Genomic DNA, 25,688 nt, shown 5'->3' with positions numbered 1-25,688 from the left:
TTGTCCTGGGGTCTGGAGTGTCAAAGGCGTGTGGAGCTCTAGCCACTGCTACTTAGACGGGTTGTGGGCCTTGCAGGGCAGAGCTGAGAAAAGAATGCAGGTTTTCTGAAGTCCCAATCTAGTGCTCCAAGATTTTGGAAAGTGCCTGCTGATTGTGGGAGCCTCCCTCTCCCCCACCCCAGCCCCCGGCCTCATTGAGACAACTTGTAAAGGGACCTGATTTTCAAAGGGTAACAAGTTTTTGAGCAAAACAAAGCTTCTGCACAGTATGCTCAGTATCACAGCAAAATGCAATGTGGAACAGGAGGTTAGCATAAGTCATCTCAAGTACCTTCTACTGAAGTCAGTGGAGAACTCTTGGAAAACGTGGAGCACTCATCAGACTTTGGAAGTCATCTTTCCACTAAAGTCGACCTTGATGTGGAAATCCAGCATTGTCTGAGCCATGTAATCTCTGCTTTCGCCCACTTAAGACAACGCGTCTTGGAGAACTGTGACATCTACCCCAAGACAAAGCTCCTGCTATGCCATGCAGTGGTTGTTCCAATGCCACTGTACGCTGTGAAACCCGAACAACATACAAGCATCATTTGAAGGTACTTGAACAATATCATCAATGCTGCCTCAGGAGAAGCCTAAATGTCTTTTGGATGGACAGGCGCACAAACACACGTGTCCTGGAAGAGTTGAACATGACTAGTCCTGAAGCAATTATCATGCACCAACAACTTCATTGGACTGGCCACATGGTTTGAATGTCTGAGCAGCACCTCCCAAAATAGATTCTGTTTTCCCAGCTGGAGGAAGGACAGAGGAGTGTTGGGGGGGCCAGCGGAAGCGATATAAGGCCATGCTGAAGGCACACATGAAAAACTGCAGCATCAGTGTCAATGCTTGGGAGAACCTTGCCCAAGACAGCCCCCAGCGGAGAGTGGTAATCTGTGAAGGGAGGCGCAATTTGCAAGGTCCCGCTGCAGTGCCAATGAGGAGCGGTGGAGAAGAAGAAAAGAGCAGCAAAAACTGCCCTGCACTCCACCAACAGCTACCAGCACCTGCCCCTTCTGAGATAAGATTGATGGTTCCAGAATCGGGCTGATCAGCCACTCATGGGCTAACAAATAGGAGGGTGACGTGAAGACATCCTACTCCTCAGCAAGTGACCTCCAGAGTGCAGCCTGGAAGGGAACATGCACGGCAGAGGGACTTCTGCAGTCACAGGACTAAAGGGAACAAGTGTGGGTTAGAGGCAGCGTTCCCTGTAAGCTGAGCGCTTGGGCCGCCACCCAGGAGCAAGTCAGGTGCTGCTCAGCTGATTAGCAGAGCCCCTACAGCCAGCACCATGTGTTTCTATTGGTGGTGTACGTCCCCACCTGCCGTGGTGCATATAACAAAATGTATTCCACACATGCATGGATAAGAATGAGAGAGGGCATTGGTTATAGGCTGTTGTAATAAGCTTTAAATCTGGTTTCGGAGGGGTAGTAGCTGTGTTAGTCTGTGTCACCAAAACCAACAGAGTCCTTAAAGCGGGCGTGGGGAATCTCAACCCATGGTCCACATACAGACAGCAACTTGTCCGGATCCAGACCTTGACGCTCGGGGCTCCCCTCCACAGCATCCAGCCTGCCGCGGGGATCCAGCCCATGGGCTCTGCTGGGGGGTAGGGAGAAGAGGAAGCAGCTCCAGGCTCTGCTCCCACTTTTGCTGCTCCCCCGGCTGGGGGGAAGGGGAGCAGGAGCAGCAGTGGCCTCTCATTGGCTGCAGCATGTTGTACGGAGGTGAGACATGGGTGATGATAAAAGATCTGAAGAGCAGGATGTTGGCATTTGAGAGGCGTTGTTCTAGAAGATCCTGAGAATAGGATGGATGCAGAAGGTCACCAACCAGGAATTATATAGGAAGATACAGTTGAAAGAGAACCTGCTGTAGAAGGTTACGCAACACAAGTTACAGGTATTCGGTCATGTCTGCAGCATGAATGACGAACAAAAGGTCAAGACCCTGGATTTGGCACAATGGACAGTTCGAACAGGAGAGGCAGACCCCACAGAGAATGGAGAGATGATGTAGTAGACTGGTGCAGAGCTAATCTACAGAAACTGAGCTGCTCTGCACTGGACAGGGAAAAATGGAAGGAAATAGCAAGGGAGGCATCGGATGCCAATGGGCGCTGAGCCCCTGGTTGTTGATGATGATGATGATGAGAGCAGCAGGGGCAGTGCCTGGGATTGGAGGGAGAGGGAACAGAGCCACATGCATCCGGGGAGAGCAGGAAAGTGCTCCTCCACTGCCCAGAACCCTCAACTGCTCCTGCACCCCCTCCCTGCACCTTCCCACCCAGACTCCCCACCCTGCTCCTGCTCCCTCCCTCCCAGGCCCTTCGTCCCCCCACCTGGATCCCTCCCTCTGCCACACCCTGCACCCTCAAACCGTCCCACGCCCCTCTCACCCAGACCTCATGTCCGCAGCTGGTTCCTCCACCCTCCCACCCATACCTCCCCTGCCCCTGCACCCTACTCCTGCCCAGATTGCCCATCCCCAGCCCACGCCTGCACTGACCCTCTCGTCCCACCCTCCACCCCCGCTTTACAGACTAACACATTTATTTGAGTGTAAGCTTCTGTGGGCTGGAGCGTCTGACAAAAATGGGCTCCCGCCCATCAAGTTTAAGCCCCTCCCTGAATGTTGGTTAGCCTGTGAGGTGCCACAGGACTCCTCAGAGAGCCAGTGTCTGGGGTCAGTCCCTGATGTCGGCTCCCCAGGTCGCCTTTGCAGGTGTGATACAGGTGTCCTTTGTGCAGGAGGCCTGGTAGGTCAGACGCTGGTAGTGTGTACACTACGCAGTACGTTGCTATAACGTACACCATGCAGAGCCATGACTAACTCACACCTCTGAGCCTGGGTGCTGACTTCCCCACTAGCTGAGGGGTGCTCGATGCCCTCATCACCCCTGGCTCTGCCCCAGTGCCACCTCTTCCCACAAGCCCCCGCCTTTGCCCCACCTTATCCTACCCTGTTGCACCCCCTCCTCGCAAGCCCCCACCTTGCTTTTTTCCCCCAGCCCCCCAGAGTGTGCCCCATCCCTGCTCCTCTCCCTCCTTCCAGGAGCTTCCTGAATGCTTCGAAACAGCGGTTCATGGCGGGTGGGAGACACCGGGGGAGCGGAAGCATTGATCAGCAGGGCCCCAGGGAAGGGGAGAGTCACTGGGAGCAGGAGGGTGCTTGACTGCCAGTGACAGCTGGGCGCACACAATATTTTTCTCTGTGGCTGCGCCAGCCCTGGAGTTGGTGCCTAAGTCCCTGTGGGATATAAATTATACCGGCCTCTGGGCCACTGTAGTCACAGCAATATGTGTAGGTGAAGCAGAAGTTATCACGCCGATGGGCTAGCACGTCAGTCGGCTTCAGATGCCTCCACCAGAAGAGAGATGGCCGTCAGTGGTGGCATAGAGCGATGGCTTCGTGCAGCGTTCACCCGGAGGTGATGGGGGGGAACACAGCAGGCTGTGCCTCTGCGGGGCCTGCCCCGCTGTGGGCAATGGCAAGAAACCATTCCAGCTGGCTGCTGACATTCACGGAGCCACTGCCTGCAGCAGAACGTCAGGGCCAGGCTCAGCCGTGAGATGGGGGACAATTTCTCTGGGGCACCCAGATGGCTGAGCCACCAGTGTACAGGCCCCATTGGTCCTTACGATAATCTGTCACTGTTTCCTCTGCCATAAAATTAGGGCGACCATATCTCCTTGTGCCAAATATGGGACAGGGAGATATGGGGGGGGGGGAGGGTGGCTCCTCCAAGCCCCAAGGAGCTGAGAAGGAGGTGGCAGCTGCCAGTGCTCCCCAGAGCCCCAGAGAAGTGGCAACCACCAGTGATCACCAGGAGCCTGGGGAAGTGGCAGCCGCTGGCGATCCCCTGGAACCCTGGGAAAGAAGCAGCCACCTGTGATCCCAAGGAATCCTGGGAAGCGGCAGCCCCCTGTGCTCCCCAAGCCCTGGGGAAGTGGCAGCTGCCTACGCTTCCCTGAGCCTCAGGGAAATGAAAAGGTTGTAGGGGGATGGCCCAAATATGGGACATTGAGTCCCTTTTAAAAAATAAGTTGGGACACCTTTTTGGTGTCCCAAATATGGGACCATCCTGCCCAATATGGGACAGATGGTCACCTTACATTAAATCCTAGGGCTAGAATTGACCCCAGAAGGTCATCAAGTCCAATCCCCCGCTCAAAGCAGGACCAATCCCAACTAAATCATGCCAGCCAGGCTGGGCCTTAAAAACCTCTAGGGATGGAGATTCTACTATCTCTCTAGGTAACCCATTCCAGTGCTTCACCACCCTCCTACGCAAATAGTTTTTTCCAATATCCAACCTAGTCCTCCCCAACTGTAACTTGAGACCTTTGCTCCTTGTTCTGCCATCTGTCACCACTGAGAACAGCCTCTCTCTATTCTCTTTGTAATCCCCCGTCAGGTAGTTGAAGGCTGCTATCAAATCTCTCTTCTCTTCTGTAGACTAAATAAACCTGACTCCCTTTGTCCCATATAACAAAGTACACAAACCAATCTCCTATCACTGTGCACTATCAAAGCAAAATACACGCTTACCAGAGCTTGCTTCTCCTACTTCACAAGCACTGGTGCCCGAGTGCTGGAGCTGACTAGACCCCGCTGGAATAAAAAACAAGGCCTGGTTTGCCACACAACTGGATAATTCTGCTGCATGTCCCACAGCCTCCTCCAATGTCACTTCCTCATCACCTCTTCACCCTCGAGATTCACTCCATTCCAGGCAACATGTCCATGGGGTTTGTGGTGAGTTTACCACTGGGGAGGGAGAGCTCAGTAGTTTGACCATTGGCCTTGTGAACTCAGGCTTGTGCTGTCAGTCCTTGAGGAGGCCTTTGGGACCTGGGGCACATAGAAGAAAAATAAATCTGTCAGGGATGGTACTTGGTCCTGCCAAGAGGGCAGGGGACTGGACTCAATGACCTCTCAAGGTCCCTTCCAGCTCTGTGAGAGATGTATAGCTCCATCTATAGGAGACCATGCTGTTCCTTGTAGCTGCAGCAGGTCTTCAGTGACGGTGACTACTGGTACACACGCTTCAGCTCCTTGATCTTAGCCCCACACTGCTGCATGTCTCTTCCATGTCTGTTCTCCTGCAAGCCTGTAGGTAGCAAAAGTTACAAAGTTCCACCAGCTGACACAAAGGTGTGACTGCCCAGTCTCCTCTTCCCATGGACCCAGGGGATCCTTTCACTCCACGTGGGAGCATGCCTGCTGCGGCAAGCCAAACAGCTCAGCCAGGAAGCTGCTGAGTGAACCGTCCACCTCAAGCCAATGGGATAAGGAACTCTAACAATCCCTGGGGCTTTAAGCAGAGGAGGGGCACATGCCTGTATATCAGCAGGGCAGCAAATTTCAAACTGCTGACCAGAGCAGCCATGGACATTAGCACATAACACCTTCAGGCCAATGGAGGTGATGTAAGGAAGCGGCCCATCAGCACTAACACTGCAGTGCTCTAACTACATTGCAAAGAGCTCTATGCCACTCGTTAATTTTGCCGGCCTAGCAGAGGGGTTAAGTCAGCTGGAGGAGCACTGTTGTGTGCACACATCCACTTTTTGGCCACGAAAGTTACTTTTGTGGAGAAAACTGCATAGCATAGACAAGGCCTACGTTTCAGCTGCAGGGATGGTCTTCCCACTCTTAACTTACTGTGGTGCCACATCCTGGACAGCAGGAAGTGTACTTGTACTTGAGACTTGTACAAGTGTACTTGAGAGAAGAATTTGAAGCCATTGGGTTTGAGGAAGTCTAATGAACAGGCCAAACTGGGTCTCGGCATCTTTATTAGTGGCAAAAGAGATGCATGAGCACAGTGTCACTGTCAGTGGCTGTGATCAGCTTGGTACCCATGGGGCTGTCATTAGGATTTGAACATGGGCCCTTCAGCATTGCAGTACCTGTCCCTCTTTGAGCCACAGGATTCTCTCCAATGAGTGGGCAAAGTAGCAGCCAGCTGGTTTCTGTGGCTCAGCCACAGAGGTGGGATTAGTAGTAGCTGTCACAGAGATGTTAACATAATCTCCGCCTAGTCAGTGAAACACACAGCCTACCACTTGTAACCACTTTGGCAGGGATGCTTAAACCTACAACTGCAGGAGCTGGATCTCAAAATGCAAGAGCCCCTAGTCCCTGTGCGGAAAGGCTCAGCTCTTTTACAGTCTCATCAGTGGGTTTACATCCAACCCAGCACTAAAGGCTGACTGCACCACGTGGGTAATTGAGTTACGTTAATGCACCATCTTTGGCTCATTCAGCAGAGGCGCCCATGTTACAACGTTCAGTGCCAGGAAGTGTTTCAGCCCCTGAATTCCTCTGGCTTCCGAGCCGTACTGACATAGTCTGGGTGTTACCAGTACTCTAAGTGCTATCAATCCATTGGGCGCACACTACATGAGCTTTCCATTTATCAATGCCTTAGAAAGGGCTGTGAAAGGTTGCTGTGACCAGGATAGGCCTACAATTTTAGACAAAGCTGGGGAGAGAATATCCTTTTGGCCTGATAATTTTTTTGGCCATCACTCACCTTGTCCCTCTTACAAAGGATTACCCAGTGATTAACAAATGGGCTAAGCAAGTAACAGGCATCTGTAGCACTTGGTTAGCAGTACAAGGGGTTAAGGATAGATGGACATAAGCAAGCTTGTAGACTGTATCACAATTACTTCTGCAGTGTTGTTCTAGCTGTGTCCAGTCTAGAACGTTAGAGAGACAGAGTGGCTGATGTAATAGCTTTTATCTCACTCACTTTCTCTCTCTAATAATTGATAATTGACATCTATCAACCACTTATGAACTATTTATAGCTGGAAAATTAGTATGAACGATCCTTTGCAAGCTAATTGATTGCTGATCATTCACGCAGAGAAGCAGCCAAGCTCAAATGACTCTCCATGCATCATCAATCACATAGGACCTTTGCCAGCTGCTTTGCTGATCAGTCATTACCTGGCCACCCAGTGCAGGAGAGAGACTGAGGACGGTTATTTAAACAGCAAGCTGGGCCTTCTCCCAAGTCTTTGCACACGCATTCAGGATATCTCAGCCGATCTCCTGGGGGATGATGTGATCTGATGTGATGTAAGTTTCCCAGAGAAGGCGGCAGAGAGGTAAAAAAAGAATACAGGGAGTAGGCAGCAGCAGCAGTGACCTGGCAGTAAAGAACGAGCCTTGCATGTGAGTATGAGGGCACTTTCTGGTAAGGTTTTGGAGGGAGATCAGACCCACCTTGGCTAGGAGCCTGGCAGAAAGTGCATTACCATAGCATGTTTTGGTAATAGCACTGAAAGCTCTGCAGAGGTGGTGCTACCTTATTGGGAACAGGCTGAGGGAAGGGAATAGGGTGTTCTGCCTTCTGTGTGGGAGTTCTCTGGTTATCCTGTGTCTGAGAACATGAGCTGACTCCAGACTCACACTGTCACCTGCCAGGCGAAGGCACTGCTTGTTCTGTGCCCTACAGCCACCACTGTCCCATTCCAGGCACAGCTGTTCGGCTCTGTCGGCTGATCTAGGGCTTGAGAGGAAGCTCCAGGAAGCCTATGGAAAACCTTCTGCTGATTTCAGTGTCACAACTCCAGCCCTTTGCACAGCATGTGCCTGAGCAGGCTCCCGAGAGCTTTGCAATTCCACTGTGCTCCTCTTCACTAGTGACGGAAAGATTTAATTGCCTTTCCTGCCCTTCAGGCGCTTCCTGAAGCACACAGACTACAAAAGGTGTCCGATAGTGACAACTCAAGGAGCTCAGCCCAGTTAGCTTAACAAAGCGGCGGTTAAGGCTAAACTGATCTCAGCATATAGCAGATTCCCAAACTGCGCAGTGTTCCCTCTAATCTTTTCCATCCATGTGTGGATTTTTCCCCTCCATTTGGAGAATAACTTTTATGTGCACCAAGACACATAAGAATGTGCAGCAGCCGGAGGAGGAACACCTTGCTGTGGGCTGGGCTGCATTTGAATTTCTCCTGAGTGGCCACCCAAGGGCTCAGCTTACAGGGAATATCGGTGTGGTCCCTAATGGGGTAGCATCAATCCCTGGCATGGTGGAGACCATCCAGCATAACCTCACACGTACTGTGAGTGCATAGTCACAGTGTGCAGAGGATGCCATTTGACTCCTCAAAATTACGTTGTTCTCTAGGTCCTGGCAGGACACAATTCATTCAAAGGCACTGTCCTGGCAAAAAGTTAGGAACTGCTGGGCTAGACAGGGAACAAATATTTCAGCAGGGTCTTCAATCTAGCAGAGGAAGGCATGGCATGATCCAACAGCTGGCAGTTGAAGCTAGACACAGTCAGACAGGAAATGAGGCATCAATGTGTAATGATGAAGGTAATTAACTCCGGGTAGAACTTAGCAGTGCTGGTGGTGGATTCACCATCTCTGACAGCTTTTAAAATCGAGAAAAGATGTTTTTCTCGGAGCTACTCTAGGAATTATTTTAAGACTGTCCTCTGGCCTGCGTTGTACAGATCAGACTAAACGATTACAACGGTCTCTGCCATTGCTGGAATCAGTGACTCTAATCATTGTCACGTGGATTTGGAGCCAGCCTTGCAAAGGAGGGATTTAGGAGAGGACAATGAGGTGGCTCTGAGAATGTTTATCGGGGTCTCTCTGCTGGCAGCTTGGTAGAGGGCATGAAGGTCCTTGGGAGAAAAAAAAATTTAAATGGATGAAGTTTGGGGTCACTGGCTGAACAGAGATGGGAGGCAGGTATTGATAGTGTAAGACCTTGTTTACATGAAAACATCCCCACCCCATCCATTGAATCTATGCAATTTAAGCTATGCAAATAGGTAGCTGAAGCTGATGTACTTACTGCAGCATCTTCTGTGCAGTAAGGTCAGTGGTGGCTTCTCTCCCATTGACTCTGGCTACTCTTCTCATCCTAGTGGAACACTGGGATCCATGGGAGAGTGCTGGGAGATCAATTTATCATGTCTAAGAAGATCCAATAAATTAACCACTGATGGATCGACCAGTACAGCGATGATCCACCGTGTAATGAAGACAAGCCTTCTGAGAGGCCAGGCTGGGAAGGGTGTTAAAAATGAAAAGGAGTAGGTTGTGTTTGAAGCCACTTTGGTGGGCCAGTGGAGGAAGGAAAAGGAAAGGATGACATAGCAGAGAGTGAATTTTTATTTTATTTAGTGCAGAAAAGAAATATCCCCCTCCTAAATTATTTTTGGATCACACACACCCAAAACAAGAAAAAATATTTCTCCTTTTTGTCTGTTTTCACCCATTAGGTCTTAAAACTAAACATTTTGAAACAAAAAGGTAAAAATGTTTCATTTCAAAACAGCTGAAACTTTTTTTTGAGGGAGAATGTTTTTGGCTCAAAGCCACTGAAACCAAATTCACTGATTGATTTGGTGCCCCTATAATACATTTTTTAAATGAATTTATAATTTGCTAAAGAAAAATCACTCGGCTCTAAATGACACGATCCCCTCACCCACTCCTTTTGTCATATGTAACTGATTTGTCAGTTTTCATTTCATTTTTCCCTATCTTTCCACTAAATTTATCTTCACTGTCAGTTTACATTTACAAGAATTTTACCAGATCAGAAAAAGTTCCACAAAAGCTCATCACCTAATAAACGGTGTTAGTCTTTAAATGCTACAGGACTGCTTTTTTGTTTTGGATGGTCAAAGCAATGAGCCAGGGAAATGATATTTATCACAGAGCACTGAAAGGGTTTGAGTGGAGCGGGCAAGATTACACTTGTCAAGCAGAGGAAGGAGGTTGCACAGTTGATGAGCGCTCCTCCAGGCAGGTCCCTAGAAGACGGCAAATTCTGAGTGGTAAATTGCCCTTTCACTTGTTTCTTTATATTAAAATGTGTGTGCACCAAGCTCCAGAGGGTAATGGGAGTGCTATGTCCCTGGTCTGCAGTGCTAGTGCTGCTGCTGCTGCTGCCAGGGACTAAAATTAGCAAGATTTCTTTGATGTGAAAAAAAGAAGTCCTGGGGCACCTTATAGCCTAACAGATTTTTTTGGAGCATCAGCTTTCCTGGGCAAAGACCCGCTTCATCAGATGCATCTGCTGAAGCGGGTCTTTGCTCACAAAAGCTTATGCTCCAAAAAAAATCTGTTAGTCAATAAGGTGCGCCAGGACTTGTTGTTTTTGCAGATACAGACTAACTGCCCCTCTGATGTGAAAACAGCTGATTGGAAAAAATCTCCCGCTTTGGGATTCCCCACTGGATGCAGGTGCAGAGCAGAGTAAGAGGGGTTTCTGCTCATTGTAGCAGCATTTGGAACTGTCAGTGACGCTCACACTGACTTTATGGCGTTGCGTTGCTCAGGGGACCTTCCCTCACTCATGATCTTTGATCTTCTGCATCCCAGCCACCTTCTGGTGGCTGCCAAGCTCTCGCCTAAGGTCCCATGAAGTCATTCTATTAAAATAGGCTCTGGTGAGCTGATGGCACCTAGTAAACCCGATTGCTGCTGGGAGGAGCACAAATGAGAGAGGGCTCAATGGGAACTGGGATGTTGCACAGGAATTGCCACACTGGATCAAACCAGAGATTCCACTCAACCCAGACTCTCCTATCTGACTGCGACTGGCTCTAGATGCATGAGGCTGGGGGGTCATTGGGCAACCTGTGCCCAAGAAAATGTCTGCCACACCTCCAATAACTGGAGGCTGAATGATGCTGATGGTGGTTACAAGGATGAAGGATGATGATGATTTTCAGACTGTCTTCTCTTTCCCAAGCTATACGCCCTGTGCAAAACCCTCTCAGCAGAGACCTGGGGACTGCCTACACAGCAAGATTCCACCTGCCATCTTAGAACAACAGTGGTTCTGTCCCAGAAAGACAGAGTGAGCAGAGCCTTCAAGAAGGAAAAGCTCCTGTGATATGTAAAATTGGACTCTCCAGCTCCATTCAGTTACTTCCCTTGATCACTGTTGGACCTTCCTGCACCCCATGAAAATGGTCCATGGAAGTGTGTACCTCTCTACTCACCCTTCCTCCTGCCCAGAGTGACAGTGCAGCCATGATGGGGAAAACCAATTAACTGCACTCCTCTTTATAGCACATCAGAAGGCTGCCCCACCTCTGGGCTGCTGCAGCCATCTGTAGTTGGCTTGTGTCTTCTATCCCAGATGTTTCCACACATGCCTGGCTTTACTGCTCTGCAGATCAGAGCAACACAGTCCAAAAGTCCAAGCACTTTAATAGAATGGACTGTGCATCTTGAGGAGGGTTGCTAGTGGTTAGTGCATGGGACTCAGGATTCTATTCCCCATACAATTACTTCGGTGAAAAAAAAAAGTCTATTTTCAAAACTCTTCTTAAATCTAAGGTCAGGAAGCAGAGAGATCCAGGACGACAAACCATCACGTAATACTGCCAACTCCCTCCTCTCCCAAAAATCATGAGACTGACTTAAAACTCAAGATTTTGTTTTTTCAAATAATAAATCTTGGGGTCTTTGCCTTCGACTTTCTCAATCTTTCCATTTGACTACTTTTCCTTCCCAACCAGAAGAATTTAGTGTTTAAAAATAAAAGCTGAGTCTTACCTGATCACGATTCCAGGAATAGAGGCTTTTAAGACATACCAAATACCTTCACAAAATAAATAACTAAATAAGGACTGCTTTTACTTATTTTTGCTTTGTTTTGTGAAGATACAGACTAACACAACTACCTCTCTGTGACCAAATATCTTGAATTAGCAGGGACCTTTTTGTGATTTAGCATCCTGAATAAATAAATAAATAAATAAATGACAATAAGCCACAGTCTCCTAGCTCTGAATTCCAAGCTTTTAGGATGTAACATGATACATATTATTTCCAGCTAACCCAGTGACCCACAGAAGATTAGTAGACTGTTGGAGAGACTACAGATTCCTACAAATTCTTCAGCAAAAAGATTCCATTCCAGCTCTTAAGTTACAGGAAAGCCTCAGCCTGAGCATGGAAAGTAAACTAGCTCAGCTAACAAAATCACCTACCTTAGAGATAATCACTTCCACTTAAAAGGAGCCACTTTTGGGAAGCAGGCGACATTTCAAAGAAACATTCCACACTTTTTCCTACTTAAATCCTACCAGCATTGTTTGAGCGCTCATACCACCTAACCTAGAGATCAGACAGCAGGTGGAGGGACAGGAAGTATTTGTCTATTCAGTCATGTGCATGGAAGGTAAATAACTAACTGCCACAATACTGAGCTGGATCCTCCCATCTCAGGCATCCAAGCTCATGTGTACTACCAACAAATGAGCATATTATGGTTCACAAACTTCCTTTTGGCCAATATTTGCCTTAAAATGAATTCCCTTAAGGAACTTGGAATTTAAAGGACTTCAATGCTTCGCAGTTGGGCTGTATCTTTGTGCAGAGGACACAGATCCTGACTAAGATAGCAGACCAACAGTATTCTCTCCTTAAATAATACATTTCTTAAGTTCCTCCCTTGCACCCACTGCAGCAGTCTGTGCCTCATGAGGTCAGTAGGAATGCAAGTAGGCACAGAAAGTATTTTTCCTCATGCTTTCCAGCTGAAAAAAGACACTAGCTGCTTACAAGTCTTTTCTCCATAGACACATAGGCAGGAATGGGATACCAAGTTCAGACAGAAAAGGAAAGCATATTTACCCAGATTTATCACAGGAGTACACACACACTTACTTTAGACTGGGGAAAAGCCAGGGCACCAAACTTCCCCAGATTTGACACCCACACATTGTCTGGCCTGAAATGTGAAGTGATTAATATACCCCTTCTCTTCCCAAGTGAAGAACAAAGTCCCTATATGGACAACTCCCCTAAGCCACTGAAAAATGTACCAGCAACTAGTTTAAGCATCATCACATGTAGGGATTCTCAAAGTGGGGGGTTGTGAGGTTAAGTAGGAATCATGAACTGCAAGTTTTTCCCCAAAACCTTGCTTTGTCTCCATCATTTACAATAGTGTCAAATATTAAGAAAGCTTTTTTTAAATTTATAATGGAGCAGGTCACACTTCCTGCGTGAAAGGTGTCACCAATACAAAAGTTTGAGAACCACTGATCTAATGCTTCTTTTCAGAAGCTTTAGCTTAACATCGTGTTACTATCCAGAACTGAAAAGCATAACACTCAGGATATTCTAAGTTATGGTGCCCCTCACTCAAACTGAAGTGCAGTCCTTTCATAGGTGCAAACACCACAAGCAAGTTTCAGGTGGATTTCAGTACTTAAAATCTCATTGTTAATAGACAATGCCCTGCTAAATGCAAGCACAGAATTCCCATCCCCAATTTGAACTTTGTTTCACCTGTTTGAAAATCGGTCTAATGTCATTTCAAACACCTGTTTGTCCTAGAAAGTGCATATTTGCTTTATTCAGCTGGCTTCCATATGCATTGCTATTTTATATTTACCCAGCTGGAATTTTACTCACTTCAAATTGTACTGTATGGAACATGCAGAGATTAATGAATAAAGACTATGCTACAAACCAACAAATACAGAATGGCAGAGGAAGAGAGAGATGAACCAGGCAAAATGGCAAAAATGTTCAAGAGGTCTATTTTCTGCTGTCACTGCCGTGATCCTGATATTCTCCTGCCAATAGCACCTTCCATTCCATGATCTCAAAGTACTTTATAAAAGTGATCTTATAATTTAGCCTCAAAACCTTGCACACTGTTCCCATTTTACAAGTTAGGAAAACAATCTCTGAGAATTTAATAGACTCATTTAAAGCCTATACCAAATTACTGTCCAAGTCAGGATTAAAAATTCATATCTCAAGTCCCAAGTCCCACCCTGAATCTGCACTCTTGCTCAGGAGTGAACTACTTCACCCGCCTTTCTTTTCGTATTGTAATGATCAGGAAAATCTGAACCTAACTTACAAGAGGTACAGATTCATGTTTGTACAGCATGTTCATAATGGAAAATGTGAACAGTATTAGGCATCCTGCAGGAATTGAAAAAGCAGAGATTGGCATAAGGAAACATCAATAGTCTTTCCTTGAATCCTAGCTCCTTCACATTCCACACAGCCTGGAAATCTCTACTAAAATGAATGCAGCTGGTGGATAGGACTGGGACAATGTTCCAGGTTTTTCTCCTCTGGATTTCAAACCTTTATGCCATTTAAGGAGCTTTTTCCTTTGGAATGGAGGTGATGAAGGAACCATTTCAAATATGAATTAACTTAACCATTTTCCATTTTTAGGTTTATTTATATTTTTCTTCAAAACTTAACAAAAATAAAACCTAGTGACAATGGTAAATCTGGGGAGTTACAGTTCCTTCGCAGCTACTCGTTGTTTATGTACTGGGACCAAACCAACACTGGGCTGGGATCTGGAGTGGAACCAAAATAATCTGCATCAAAGGGTTAAAAGTCAACAATTACTTTTTGTTGGGGAAAGCATGTTTCCCTCCCGTCAGGTAGTTCTATAAATAGGGAGGGGGGGAGGGAGTCTAAAAACTTCACGATCATTTTACAGTTCTGTGTTTTCTCTCAATCAATTATTTAGCAAGTCTAATACACATAGATAAGTAAAGGAAGATCACAGAGAAGTCCCATTGAAGGAAGAAAGTTCCTTCTTTCTGTAGCACTCTATCCCTCCCTGACATTTGGATTCCCACACATTTCTCCCCAAATTTTCTACTTCCATCTCCATCTCGTCCACATTCTACTTTGAGCAGATCTCTCAGTCCATTTGGCTGACATCTTCCTTTTCAGTATTTGGATTTGTCTCACATTAAAGCTAGTCAACAGCACTCCCGCAGTCAATCAGAGGAGACTGCCTGAGAATAACACAAGGTGCTGCCCATGCATCATCTCTGCAGCACCTCCAGTTCTTATTGGACAACGTAAGTTGGAAGCTGATGAACATGGTCACTAGATTGCCAGTGCAACTCCCTCATGCCTTGGCTTGTCATTCTCTCCCTTCCGCTAATTTTGTCCCTCTCTTCCCTCCACCATTGTACCTATACTGGTTCTGTGCTACAAGACTGTCCCTAGGGTCACTGGCAGGGAAGCACTTAATGGAAAAGCAGACACAGCACAGATCCCATTCTCCCCTGCAGGATACAACTTGGAGCAGTGGAGGAAGAATACAGGATCTTCTACACAATTTAAAATCCTGGAAGCTCTGGGAGTGGAAGAGAATGAGGACAGCTCTGGAAGGTCTAGTTATTTCCCCCTTTTAAACTTTCCTGCTGCTGCACTATTGCCCTTTGCCTTCTTCTTGGCTGAGCCCTTGGGCTCTGGTTCCTTACGCTTGGCTGAGGTGATGGAGCCAGTCACCTTGAAGAAGTCATCCAGCCGGCCCTGAGTGCTGCCTTGGCGGCTCTTGCTTAGCCTCTTGATCCCATTGCGAATCCGTTCTTCATTGAATTGCTTCTCCCCACACATAAAAAGGACAAGCCCATTCTCATCTGGCTCGCTCCACTTCAGCTCCACAGCCTCAGGGTCCACCACTTCCGGCTGCAGGAAGAGCTGCTGGGCCTCCTTGTGCAGCCAGTTCTCAGGCAGGGAGTACTTCTTAGTATCTATGTGCTGCACAATCTTTTCAATGGTCTTATGCTGCTTGATGAGTTCCACAGCACGCTTGGGCCCAATGCCACGTATGCTCTCACAATAGTCACAGCCCAGAAGGATGCACAGGTCCACGAACTGCTCCCACGTTAGGTCCATGTCCTGTAGGATGCGGCTCAGGTGGAATTCCTGGATGGGCAGCTTCTTAGCCTCACTGGCCGTAAGGTGTCGCATTAGCACAGGGCTGCCAAACGTCAGGCAGTCCATGTCCTCAGTGGCAGCTGCATAGACCTTTCCAGCTTTCACTAAGGTGGCACAACTGGCTTCAGCCTCACCTGGCGCCTCCACATATGGGATTCCCATCAGGGTCAGCAGTTTCTTGCACTCTTCATTGTGCTGTTTGGTCACCTTGACTAGCCTCTTGCTGAATTTCTCCACGTTGTCCTCCTCCCCTGCCTCTTGAGCCTCTTGGAGCTGCTTCTCTGCCTCAGCCCGGCGCTCAGTCCGCTTGGCCAGCTCACCTGACTTCAGCTGGGGGGGCTTGCCGTCAAAAACATAGACTGGTTTGATACCATTCTCCACCATACGAATGGTGCGGTAGAACATGCCCATGAGGTGGCTGGTGGTCTCACCCTCCTCGTTCTGCAGCATGTCTGCTCCCTGGCGCACTGCAATCAGGAACTGATAGATGCTCATGGAGGCATCGATGGCCACCTTCCGTCCGAAGTAACTCTTGATGTCATTCTCTCGGATGGCACCAGGCGCCACGTCTGCGATCAGCTTGGCCAGGCCGTGGATTCCCATCCTAGCAGCAGGAAACAGGGGAATGAAACCAGGAGTAGCCCCAAAGCACGCCACGTGCACGATGCAGAACGAGCCAGAGCTCAAAGAGTGGGCGGGAGGGGATATTCTGGAGGTGGTGGTGAATATCCACTGTGTATGCCTGGACCTGCCACAAAGACCACAGCATTCCTGGATGTAATGTCCATCCCAGGAGCCCTGCAGCGTCCTGCAAAGCGCACACACTGCCCAATTCCTGCAGACAGCAGTTCCTCTCGCAGCAAGGGGGCCCAGCGCCCCCTACAGACAGCCCAGCGCCCCCCCAACGGGGCCCAGAGCCCCCTACAGACAGCCCGGCGCCCCTCCCCCCAACGGGGCACTGAGCCTCCCACAGACAGCCCGGCGCCCCCCCCCCCAACGGGGCCCAGCGCCCCCTACAGACAGCCCGGAGGCCCCCCCCCCAACGGGGCCCAGCGCCCCCTACAGACAGCCCGGCGCCCCCCCCCCCAACGGGGCCCAGCGCCCCCTACAGACAGCCCGGCGCCCCTCCCCCCAACGGGGCACTGAGCCTCCCACAGACAGGCCGCCGCCCCTCCCCCCAACGGGGCCCAGCGCCCCCTACAGACAGGCCGCCGCCCCTCCCCCCAACGGGTCCCGGCGCCCCTCCCCCCAACGGGGCCCGGCGCCCCCTACAGACAGCCCGGCGACATACAGCTTAACCGCCCCCCAGGCACAGCATCCCCTGCAAATATCCCACCCCTTTCCCAGGTACGGCACCTCCACAGCCCCGCCCCGCCGGGCATTTCCCTCCCTCTCTCAGGGGCGGGGGTGACCTGTCTGTGCTGGATCTCCGGTCACTCGTTTCCCCGCGCCGTCTCTAGCCGCCGCCGCCGCCGCCGCCTTTCCCGCCTTCCGAATCGCGCGCGAGTGGCGTCCCGTAGGCTGCTCCGCGCACTGCCCGCTGGGAAACGTAGTCCCGCTGGGCCCTGGGGACCAGGCAAGGAGCGCGAGGCCGAGCGGCAAGAGACTACCACTCCCAGGCGGCCCCGCGCGGTGTGAGGACCTCCTTTCCGCTTCCGGGAGCGGGGTTAGGGGCGGCCGCAGCAGACGTGTCCTTCCGCTGACGCCGGGGAGAGCGGCGCGATGGTGAGATACGGGGCCGCCGAGCTCGGCGCTGTTTCGCCCCTCTTGTCCCCGGCAGTGGCGTGAGGGTTTCCCCCGCGTCCGGCCGGAAACTGACAGAAACTTTCGCGCTTGTCCTGCCAGCGTCGCGCTCTGGCTCCAGGGCCGCCCCCGCCTCCGCCTCCCCCCAAAGGTCCATAACCCTATGGCCGCCCCTCCCCCCACCAACAGCCTATGACCGTATGGCCGCCCCTCCTCCAACGGCCCGTGGCTCTCGGGCCGCCCCTCCCCCATCGAGCCGCTTAGGGCTGCTCACTTCCGGTAGCGCCCGTGCTTTGCTCCCCCAGTCAAGTTGGGACCCCGGGATTGTCCTGTCTCCTGGAGCCTGTGTCCTCCCCCGCTGAGCTCGGCTCCAGGACTGTTGCCATCCCCGTGGGGACTAGCTCTGCCCTGGACTATGTAGGAAGTTGGTGCTACTGCTGTCCCCTGACTTTTGTGCTGCTACCATCTCACCTCTTTCTCTCTCCCCACCTTTCCAGGAGCTAGAGGCCATGAGCAGATATACCAGCCCGGTGAACCCAGCTGTGTTCCCGCACCTCACTGTGGTACTGCTGGCCATTGGCATGTTCTTCACTGCCTGGTTCTTCGTGTATCCATCTGCTAAAGTGCAAAAAAAAATCAGTAGCTGGATGCCCTCAGGTGCATCGTTCCCTGTTAGCTGTGCACTTGTGCAACCACTCAGGAGAGCTTCAGATGCTGCTCAGCTGATTAGCAGATTGCCCACAGCTAGGTTTTTGTTTCTTGTGGTGCACATTTGCACATAAATAGGTGCCTGTAAAATTTATTCTGCCCATGGATGGAAAAGATTAGTGGGGATGTTGCTCATGTGCTACTGACAGCAGAAGCTGGACTTGTCTAAAGAGCCCTTTGAAGCAAAGTGGGAATAGCTCTGCTAGGAATATTGAGGCCCCTCGAAGCAAACAGCACAACGTTGTTGGGGTGGGTCCGCTGGAAAAAGAGGGCATGTAACCAGTTTTAGATTGTGTAAGGCTGGATACCTTGGAGTGGGGATACACTCTAGCTGAAGTGGTGGCTTGAGGTCAGCAGTCAATGTAACTTGACTGGGCTTAGGGGGAGAGAATTTGCTGTTAGCAGAGAAGCCTGATGGGCAGGTGAGAGGGCTGAGAGGAATTAGGAGCCACAGCTTGGAAATCTGTTAGAATCAGGCTTGGTGTAAATCTACAAAACCCGATTTTTGATATTGTTGCTTGACGGCAGTTGGTGTTGAGGTTGAAGTGGGAAAGGCTGCTGTGCTGGAGCCTTTGAAACCATGGAAATAGTCCCTGCAGGGGTATTACCCTTGTACAAAATTACCTCCCTGCCCAGATCCTTTTGGTTCATTTTCAGGCCACAGTTCAAGTTTGGTATTGTAAGTCTTCTGGTCTCTCTTTGCTTATTGCTTTAACTGTCCTTCTCAGCTATGAAGTGACTTCCACCAAGTACACACGGGACATCTACAAGGAACTGCTTATTTCCTTGGTGGCTTCCCTTTTCATGGGCTTTGGAGTTCTCTTCTTGCTGTTGTGGGTCGGTATCTACGTGTGACCCTATGCCAGGGAACTACTCTAGGTAAGACACACAGAATTAGAACATGGATCTAGGCAGCATACCCTCAGTTACAGGCCCAGCTCACAGCTGCAAGATGCTGATATGTGCTAGTTTGATAATGGCTGGTTATGTGTTTGTTGATCTTACCTTCCCTAGATCAGATTTCACCCTGAGGTGGTGAAAGCTCTGTCCAAGTACCTCCCTTGCGGGATCATTTTTGGATAACAGAGCAGTGGACATGGACATGTTATGCCACCATCTTCTACATGTGGAATAGCCGCTGCTGGCTAATTCTCCAGCACTGCAGCAAGAACTGCAACTATCCTGGAGGGAGAGCTCTGCTCACCTCTCTGCAGACGTGGAGCTGCTTATAATTTCCCTCCCTGTATGGACAGTGCACCAAGCGTTTTTTGAATGAAGGCAACTCAGTTGGGGGGCACATGCTGTCCCAACCAGTTACTTTAATCACAGGTATGCTTGAGGAATCAGGAAACTGAGATTCCTGACAAATTGAGTCTTCTGACAAAGGGTGAATAAATAAATGAATCTGGAATGAATGGGGCTAAGGAATTGAATTTCTGTCTCATTGTCTGCTTCACACATACACCCTCCCTCTGGCTCTGCTTCTTGGATGCATTCCACTCCTCCATGTGTTGCTGGATTAGCCGCTAGGTCCAGTAAAGTAGATGACCTCCATTTCTGAGCTAGGTTTGGAGTTGGCTGAGCTCTAATCTTACTCCCACTTAATGCCATGGGAAGCGGTTACAGTAGCAGTTTTTTTTTGGGGGGGGGGGGGGAAGCTCTCTCCAATTTCCTGCCTCTGTCGTTTCAGATTCCATGTGGAAGGCCTCCCAGAAGCTTCTCCTTTTTTTATTTTTGTACTTTAAGGATATGGCCCATCGCACATGCAGACTGTGTGTCCTGCCAAGTGATCGCAGCCCAGTGCATCACCTCAAGCCTGAATAAAGCTGGTTCTGTGATGTAGCAAACTTTGGGGTCCCATTCTGTGTTTGGAGGGATTTTTATGTGACTTCCAGACCTGTTCTGATCTCAGCATGAGAGCAGCACTCCCTGGATAGATGCTCTGTTGTGTTCAGAAATAGATTGGCCCAGGCGCCAGCCAACGACAGTCATATTGAGTGGAAATAAATATAGCCTTGAAGGAGTCCACTTCTCTCTGCAGTGTCTAGTTTCCAATGATTTGTTACAGATGCAAACTATAAGAAAACCTGCACTGTAACTGGCCATCAACTTACAAGGAACTTAGCCACTCCAATGATAAAAGTTTGTTTCACACAAAAAGGTTTTCACAACATTTTTCAGGTGTAGAAATGTACCATGAAAAGATGTTTTTAGAATATTAGATCAGGTGTCAATTTTATAGTGTTTACACACTCTCCGAAAGGCTGAATAGTGACAGAGAGATAGCCGTGTTAGTCTGTAGTCCATCAAAACAATAAAGCAGTCACGTAGCACTTTAAAGTCTAACAAAATAATTTATCAGGTGATGAGCTTTCATGGGACAGACCCACTTCTTCAGAACAAAAGGCTGCTTCTCTGGTAGACAGCCGGACTTGATTTTAATGGTCCATTGGTGTGATTGTGTATCATAATAGAAGTGGTACAGGAGAAGTGTGAAGTAAAACACGCTGACCTGATTGTATTGTACAAGTTTGGTGAAATGAGGAAATCATGTTCGCAAATAAACTCTTGGCTAGAATTAAGTGGCCAGATTCACTGCTGGCGCACATCAGCCCTGTTACAGCGTTTTGCTGACTATGAGTAGCTCCCATTTAAATCATTGGGGCCCAGAGATGAATATGGCCTAGGGCTGGGGAAAGGCTGTTAGCTAGTTGTCATTCATCCATCAAGATCGTGGTTTTATTTTTTATGGGTCCTTTGGTGATTGAGAAGTCTGAGTCTTGAGCCAAAGACTGGTTGACAAATGTTGCAGGTGATGTTGGAAGTCTGCGATTACAGTGTGACAGTTGTCTCTTGTCTGATGTTTTTCTGCAACTAAGGCAAGGCAATTTCCTCAAAAGCGGACATTCCCTGGCTGACAAATCCCTGTCCTAGGCAACTGTCTCCCAGTTTGTAGTGTCAGTGCTCTATCTTCTTGATGTTTATCTTGAAGATTTCTTCAAAGCATTTATTTTGGCCTCCCTGTTTCCTTTCTCCCTAAGTTGGGCATGCAGCAGTTGTTTTGGTAAACGTATGTCAGGCATGTGCACCCAGTGCCTGTTCCATCTCACTTGGTGCTGGATAATTAGGGTCTCATCATAGAAGAGGTTGGCATCTCTGAGGACTAACTTAGTGCAGCAATCTATCTGCTTCATGAAATGTTAAATTCGGCACAGTGGATTTCTGTGTGTGGTAGATGGACCTTCTCTAGAGTTACGTCTGTCTTTGTGGAGTGCAGAATTAAAGTTGTAGAGCAGTACTCCTCAAATGGTGTGCCATGTAGTGGTGCTTAGTGTGCCTCAGAACTGTGGCCTGGGACTGCAATCCACCACCCTGCACCTGCGTCCCAGAAGCGCGTGGCAGCAGCGGCTCCGGTGAGTCACTGGCATCGAGTTAGAGCAGCGGGGTGGGGTGGGGGAAGTGGAGAATGGCAGTACTGCAGCATGGCCATCGATTCTGCCGTTTAGTCCCACTTGTCCATGAGCGTCTTTCCTTTGCCTACAGCAGATATTAGGTCAGGTTACCAGTGAGGGCTATATGGGCTGTTGCATACCAATTCTGATTCCTCAGTGAATGTTCTGAACTAACCGAAATCTCCCCAGAACTGCATTTTCCCCCAAGAATACCTTTTGAGGATCTCCTGCTCCTTTACATGAGCAGATACACGAGCAACTGCTGCCCTCAGCCAGCCACTTTATAACTCTGTGTTTGCTGTGCTTTATCTTTCCTCTGGTCAATAATCTCCTCTTTAATTACTCTTGAGGGTGGCAGAGTCCCTCACAATTGAGTAGCAACCATGAATTTCATTGAAGTGATGTTTAGTCTCAAATCCTTCCAACTTAATCCTTTGTATTTATCATAATTATTTGTATAAATCTCTCTGCACATAAACCCAAGCCACACCAAACAATTTGTAATCCAAAATCTCAGAGCTATGCTAACATCCATCATTTAATTACACTCTAAAGTTTGCTACCTCAGCTGCTTTCGAGCCATTGTTAAATTCACCCCCCGCTTAATTTAATTTGTGCACATAACTTTTCTCTAATACTACTTTCCCCTGAAAAACTTTTAAAAACATTCATCTTAAACCATGGATCAGCTCATTTATGATAGTGGTGAAAGATCGAGTTACAGCACGATCTGATGAATTAGAAAGAGCTCCCAAAATATGCCCAAGAATAATCTATCAGAGGGGTAGCCCTGCTAGTCTGTATCTGCAAAAATAACAAGATGTCCTGTGCCACCGTTATAGACTAACAGATTTTTCAGAGCATAAGCTTTCATGGGCAAAGACCCACTTCATCAGGTGCATGGATAGAGTCTCTGGAATAATTTAGAGATCGTGCTGCCACTCTGCTGCCCCTCTTTGTGATGGAAACCACTTCTAGCCAGGGGGTGGTGCTGCACTCACAGCATCTAATTTGTTTTAAGAAACCCCTAAGTTATAGAACCTTAGACTAAAAAAAGTTCCAAAACCTTTTTTAAAGGCTGTGTGGCTGACTGAAAATAGTTCTTGGACCAGGATTCCTGGGCCCTGTTTGAAATCCAAACATGGGTTCAGTAGGACGTTGAAGATGAAATTAAGTTTTAGAATTGTTTTTTTTTCCCAATGTCTACCCTTCAATGGTGAAAATAACACACAGCCAGGCTGCAGGAGCAGTACTACATAATAGAAACCCTGTAATCTTTCCCTGCTATGAAGAAATGAGCATGAACAGCCACCACTACAAATATTTAAATCATACTTAACTTTGTTTTTTTCCCAACTGTCTAATTTTGTAATGAATGGCAATACCCCAGCGTGGCCTTTTGTTCTGTTTAGTCCCACTTGTCTGTAGGAGTCTTTCCTTTGCCAGCAATGGACTGTAAGTCAGACAGTCCATGGGCGGTGACGCAAATGCTGATTCTTCTGTGAAGACATGTCGAGTTTTCCAAACCTCCCTAGGGTGGGGTTGCCCTTTTCTAGGATCTTTCTCAGGTACTTTCTGAGGAACCTTCAACTGCTACCTTCAAGCAGACAGTTTGTAGCTTTCTGCTGTACCTCTTCTTCCAGCTGCTAAATGCTTTTAGCTCCTGTTGTATTTACTCCCTAACATTTCAGAGGGTTGCACAGTCTCACAAACTTGATTACGATGAGTGAATTTCATGGCACTGATGTTTATTCTATCAAATCTTTACTGCAACAACCTAGAAATCTTCTTCCAACTTAACCATTTGTATTTTTTCCTAACTATGTAAATAAACTCTTCAGTAGACAATAACCTAAATCAATCTGAACAATTTGTAGGATTTGGCTGCCAAAACTTGTTTGTTAGGGTCTACGCTGCTACCATCCATCATTTAATTGTACTCTAGATCAGTGGTTCTCAACCAGGGCTACCTGTACCCCTTGCAGTACTCAGAGGTCTTCCTGGGGGTACATCAACTCATCTATTTTCCTAGTTTTGCAACAGGCTGCATAAAAAGCACTACTGAAATTAGCAGAAACACGTCATACTATGACTTGCTTGTACAGTTCTCTGTTTTACGCACCCAGATTTAAATACAATATTTATATTCTAATTCATTTTATAATTTCATGGTACACATGAGAAGGAAGCAATTTGGCAGTAACAGTTTGGTGCACCCATTTTTGTATTTTAAGCTTTGATTTGGGAAGCAACTAGTTTCTAAAAGTGAGGCATCAGAGGGGTAGCCACGTTAGTCTGTATCTGAAAAACAATACGAAGTCTTGTGGCACCTTATAGACTAACAGACATTTTGGAGCATAAGCTTTTGTGGGCAAAAACCCACTTCATCAGATGCAACTGAGGTGAAACTTTGGTCTGGGATGTTCCCATCAGACTCCTCGAAGGCTACACTTACCTGGAAAGGTTGAGAACCACTGCTCTGTACTATCAGAAAATGGTTTCAGAAGTTCCAGAACACTAAACATACTAGGAACGCTACACTGGAGTACAACGTGCTCTGATACAGTAGAACAAATGTGTTGGAATGGTAGAAAAAACTGGTGTGTCTGGACATTGTAGGTACTGGAGGTACAGTAAACCCTGGATTTAACAGACTAATAGAGGGGAAGGGGTGTCCGTTAAATCCAAAAGTCCGTTATATCCAGATCTACAGGACTGGAGGCACCTTGCAAGGCACACTAGAGCACGCTCTATCCAGGACCTGGCAGGAACACGGAAGGCTCATGAGAGGGACCTTGGCCACTGGTGGCCCCAGCTGCAGCAGTCACACCTAGGGCCCCACCATTGTAGCAGCCCCAGCAACTCTGGTGAGTCGCCAGCATTTATTTGGGGGTTGGGGAGGTTGGCAGACTCTTGTTATTTCCGAAGTCCATTACATCAGTATCCATGAAATCAAGGGTTTATTGTACTTTTTTTTTTTTTTTTTTTAAGCGGGGGGTACTTTATAGAAAAGGTTGAGAAACACTGCTCTAGATGAAATATAGACCTTAGTGTTTAAATAGACTGTGATTCTGTGGAGAATTGATGCAGTATAAAATAGCACCCCTTCCCCAAAAGCTGAAGCAGAACCTCAGTACATCTCACCATGCTGGTGACCCAGATCAAAGCTCAGTAGTTTTTCAGGAGCCAGGTAGCAAGTGGTTAAAGTCTGTCATCTTAGACCCCTTCCTTTTTCCATGGGCTACTTCCTGTACTGGTCCAGCTTCTGAAGGGAGTTTATAATCTCAGTGGGGGTCTGCCTTTGTGTTGAGCTTCTAGTCCAAGTTCTCAGGATATGAAATAGGAAACTAAATTATGAGAAATCATGAACAACCCCAATTGCTGTCCTGTACCAGGCTCTTTTCAGCCACTGTCTAAACCTCCTGTGTTCACAGAACACAGCTTGATTCTCTGCTGTGCTTTTCTCTAGGAGGTCAGAGGTCTGTCCACCTTCCCAGGCTTGGCTCTTCTAATCTGTTCTTCTCCATTCTTTATGGCTCTTCCAAGATCCACCGCTCTTTAATCCCTCCCACCCTGTCACTATGCCACTTTTTGATCAGTACCTGCATCCTCATTTGTGAAGTGGGAATACCTGCCTAGCGGCGGTTGTGCTCATTGATGCTTGTGTAGGGAATAGAGATCTAAGAGAATGTGTTATTGGCGAGGGAAACGTGGACTAACTTGTCAGGTAATGGCATTTCTCTGCTGGCCAGCACTGAGGTTCTTTGGCAGAGCTGAAGGAACGCAGGGGTTTGGGACTGGAATAGCAGGGGCTGCATTTGTGGAGTAGGAGGAAGGCTGAAGATCTGTGCTGTGGCTCTGTCCACACTATGCCTGGCTCAGGCAAGTTCATTTACCTTTGCCCACTCACAACTGGTGTAGTTCTTCCAGGTGATTCCTGTGTGGTGCTACTGGCAGAGGACTTTGGCCAGAGTACCAAATAGGCACTGCCCGGGGAGATATGACTAAGG

General features: G+C 48.2%; 2 protein-coding genes across 2 annotated transcripts; one reads left to right on the top strand and one right to left on the bottom strand.

Annotated features, from left to right (window-relative positions):
- Positions 1-14,246: 14,246 nt before the first annotated feature.
- Positions 14,247-17,292, bottom strand: FEN1 (flap structure-specific endonuclease 1). Its single transcript, XM_074996034.1, has 2 exons — positions 17,188-17,292; positions 14,247-16,379 (listed from the first exon to the last, which is right to left on the bottom strand). The coding sequence occupies exon 2, from the start codon at positions 16,376-16,378 to the stop codon at positions 15,230-15,232; it is 1,149 nt and encodes a 382-aa protein (XP_074852135.1). The 5' UTR covers position 16,379; positions 17,188-17,292; the 3' UTR covers positions 14,247-15,229.
- Positions 17,293-17,383: 91 nt separating this feature from the next.
- On the top strand, positions 17,384-20,250 carry TMEM258 (transmembrane protein 258). Its single transcript, XM_074996032.1, has 4 exons — positions 17,384-17,500; positions 18,016-18,125; positions 18,955-19,105; positions 19,917-20,250. Exons 1-3 carry the CDS (start codon positions 17,498-17,500, stop codon positions 19,079-19,081), a joined length of 240 nt encoding a protein of 79 aa, XP_074852133.1. The 5' UTR covers positions 17,384-17,497; the 3' UTR covers positions 19,082-19,105; positions 19,917-20,250.
- Positions 20,251-25,688: the final 5,438 nt, after the last annotated feature.

Source organism: Carettochelys insculpta, chromosome 6 (assembly GCF_033958435.1).
Source record: "Carettochelys insculpta isolate YL-2023 chromosome 6, ASM3395843v1, whole genome shotgun sequence".
NCBI classification, from domain to species: domain Eukaryota; kingdom Metazoa; phylum Chordata; order Testudines; family Carettochelyidae; genus Carettochelys; species Carettochelys insculpta.
The sequence above is the reverse complement of the archived record's forward strand: the minus strand, read 5'-3'. Positions and strand labels throughout refer to the sequence as shown.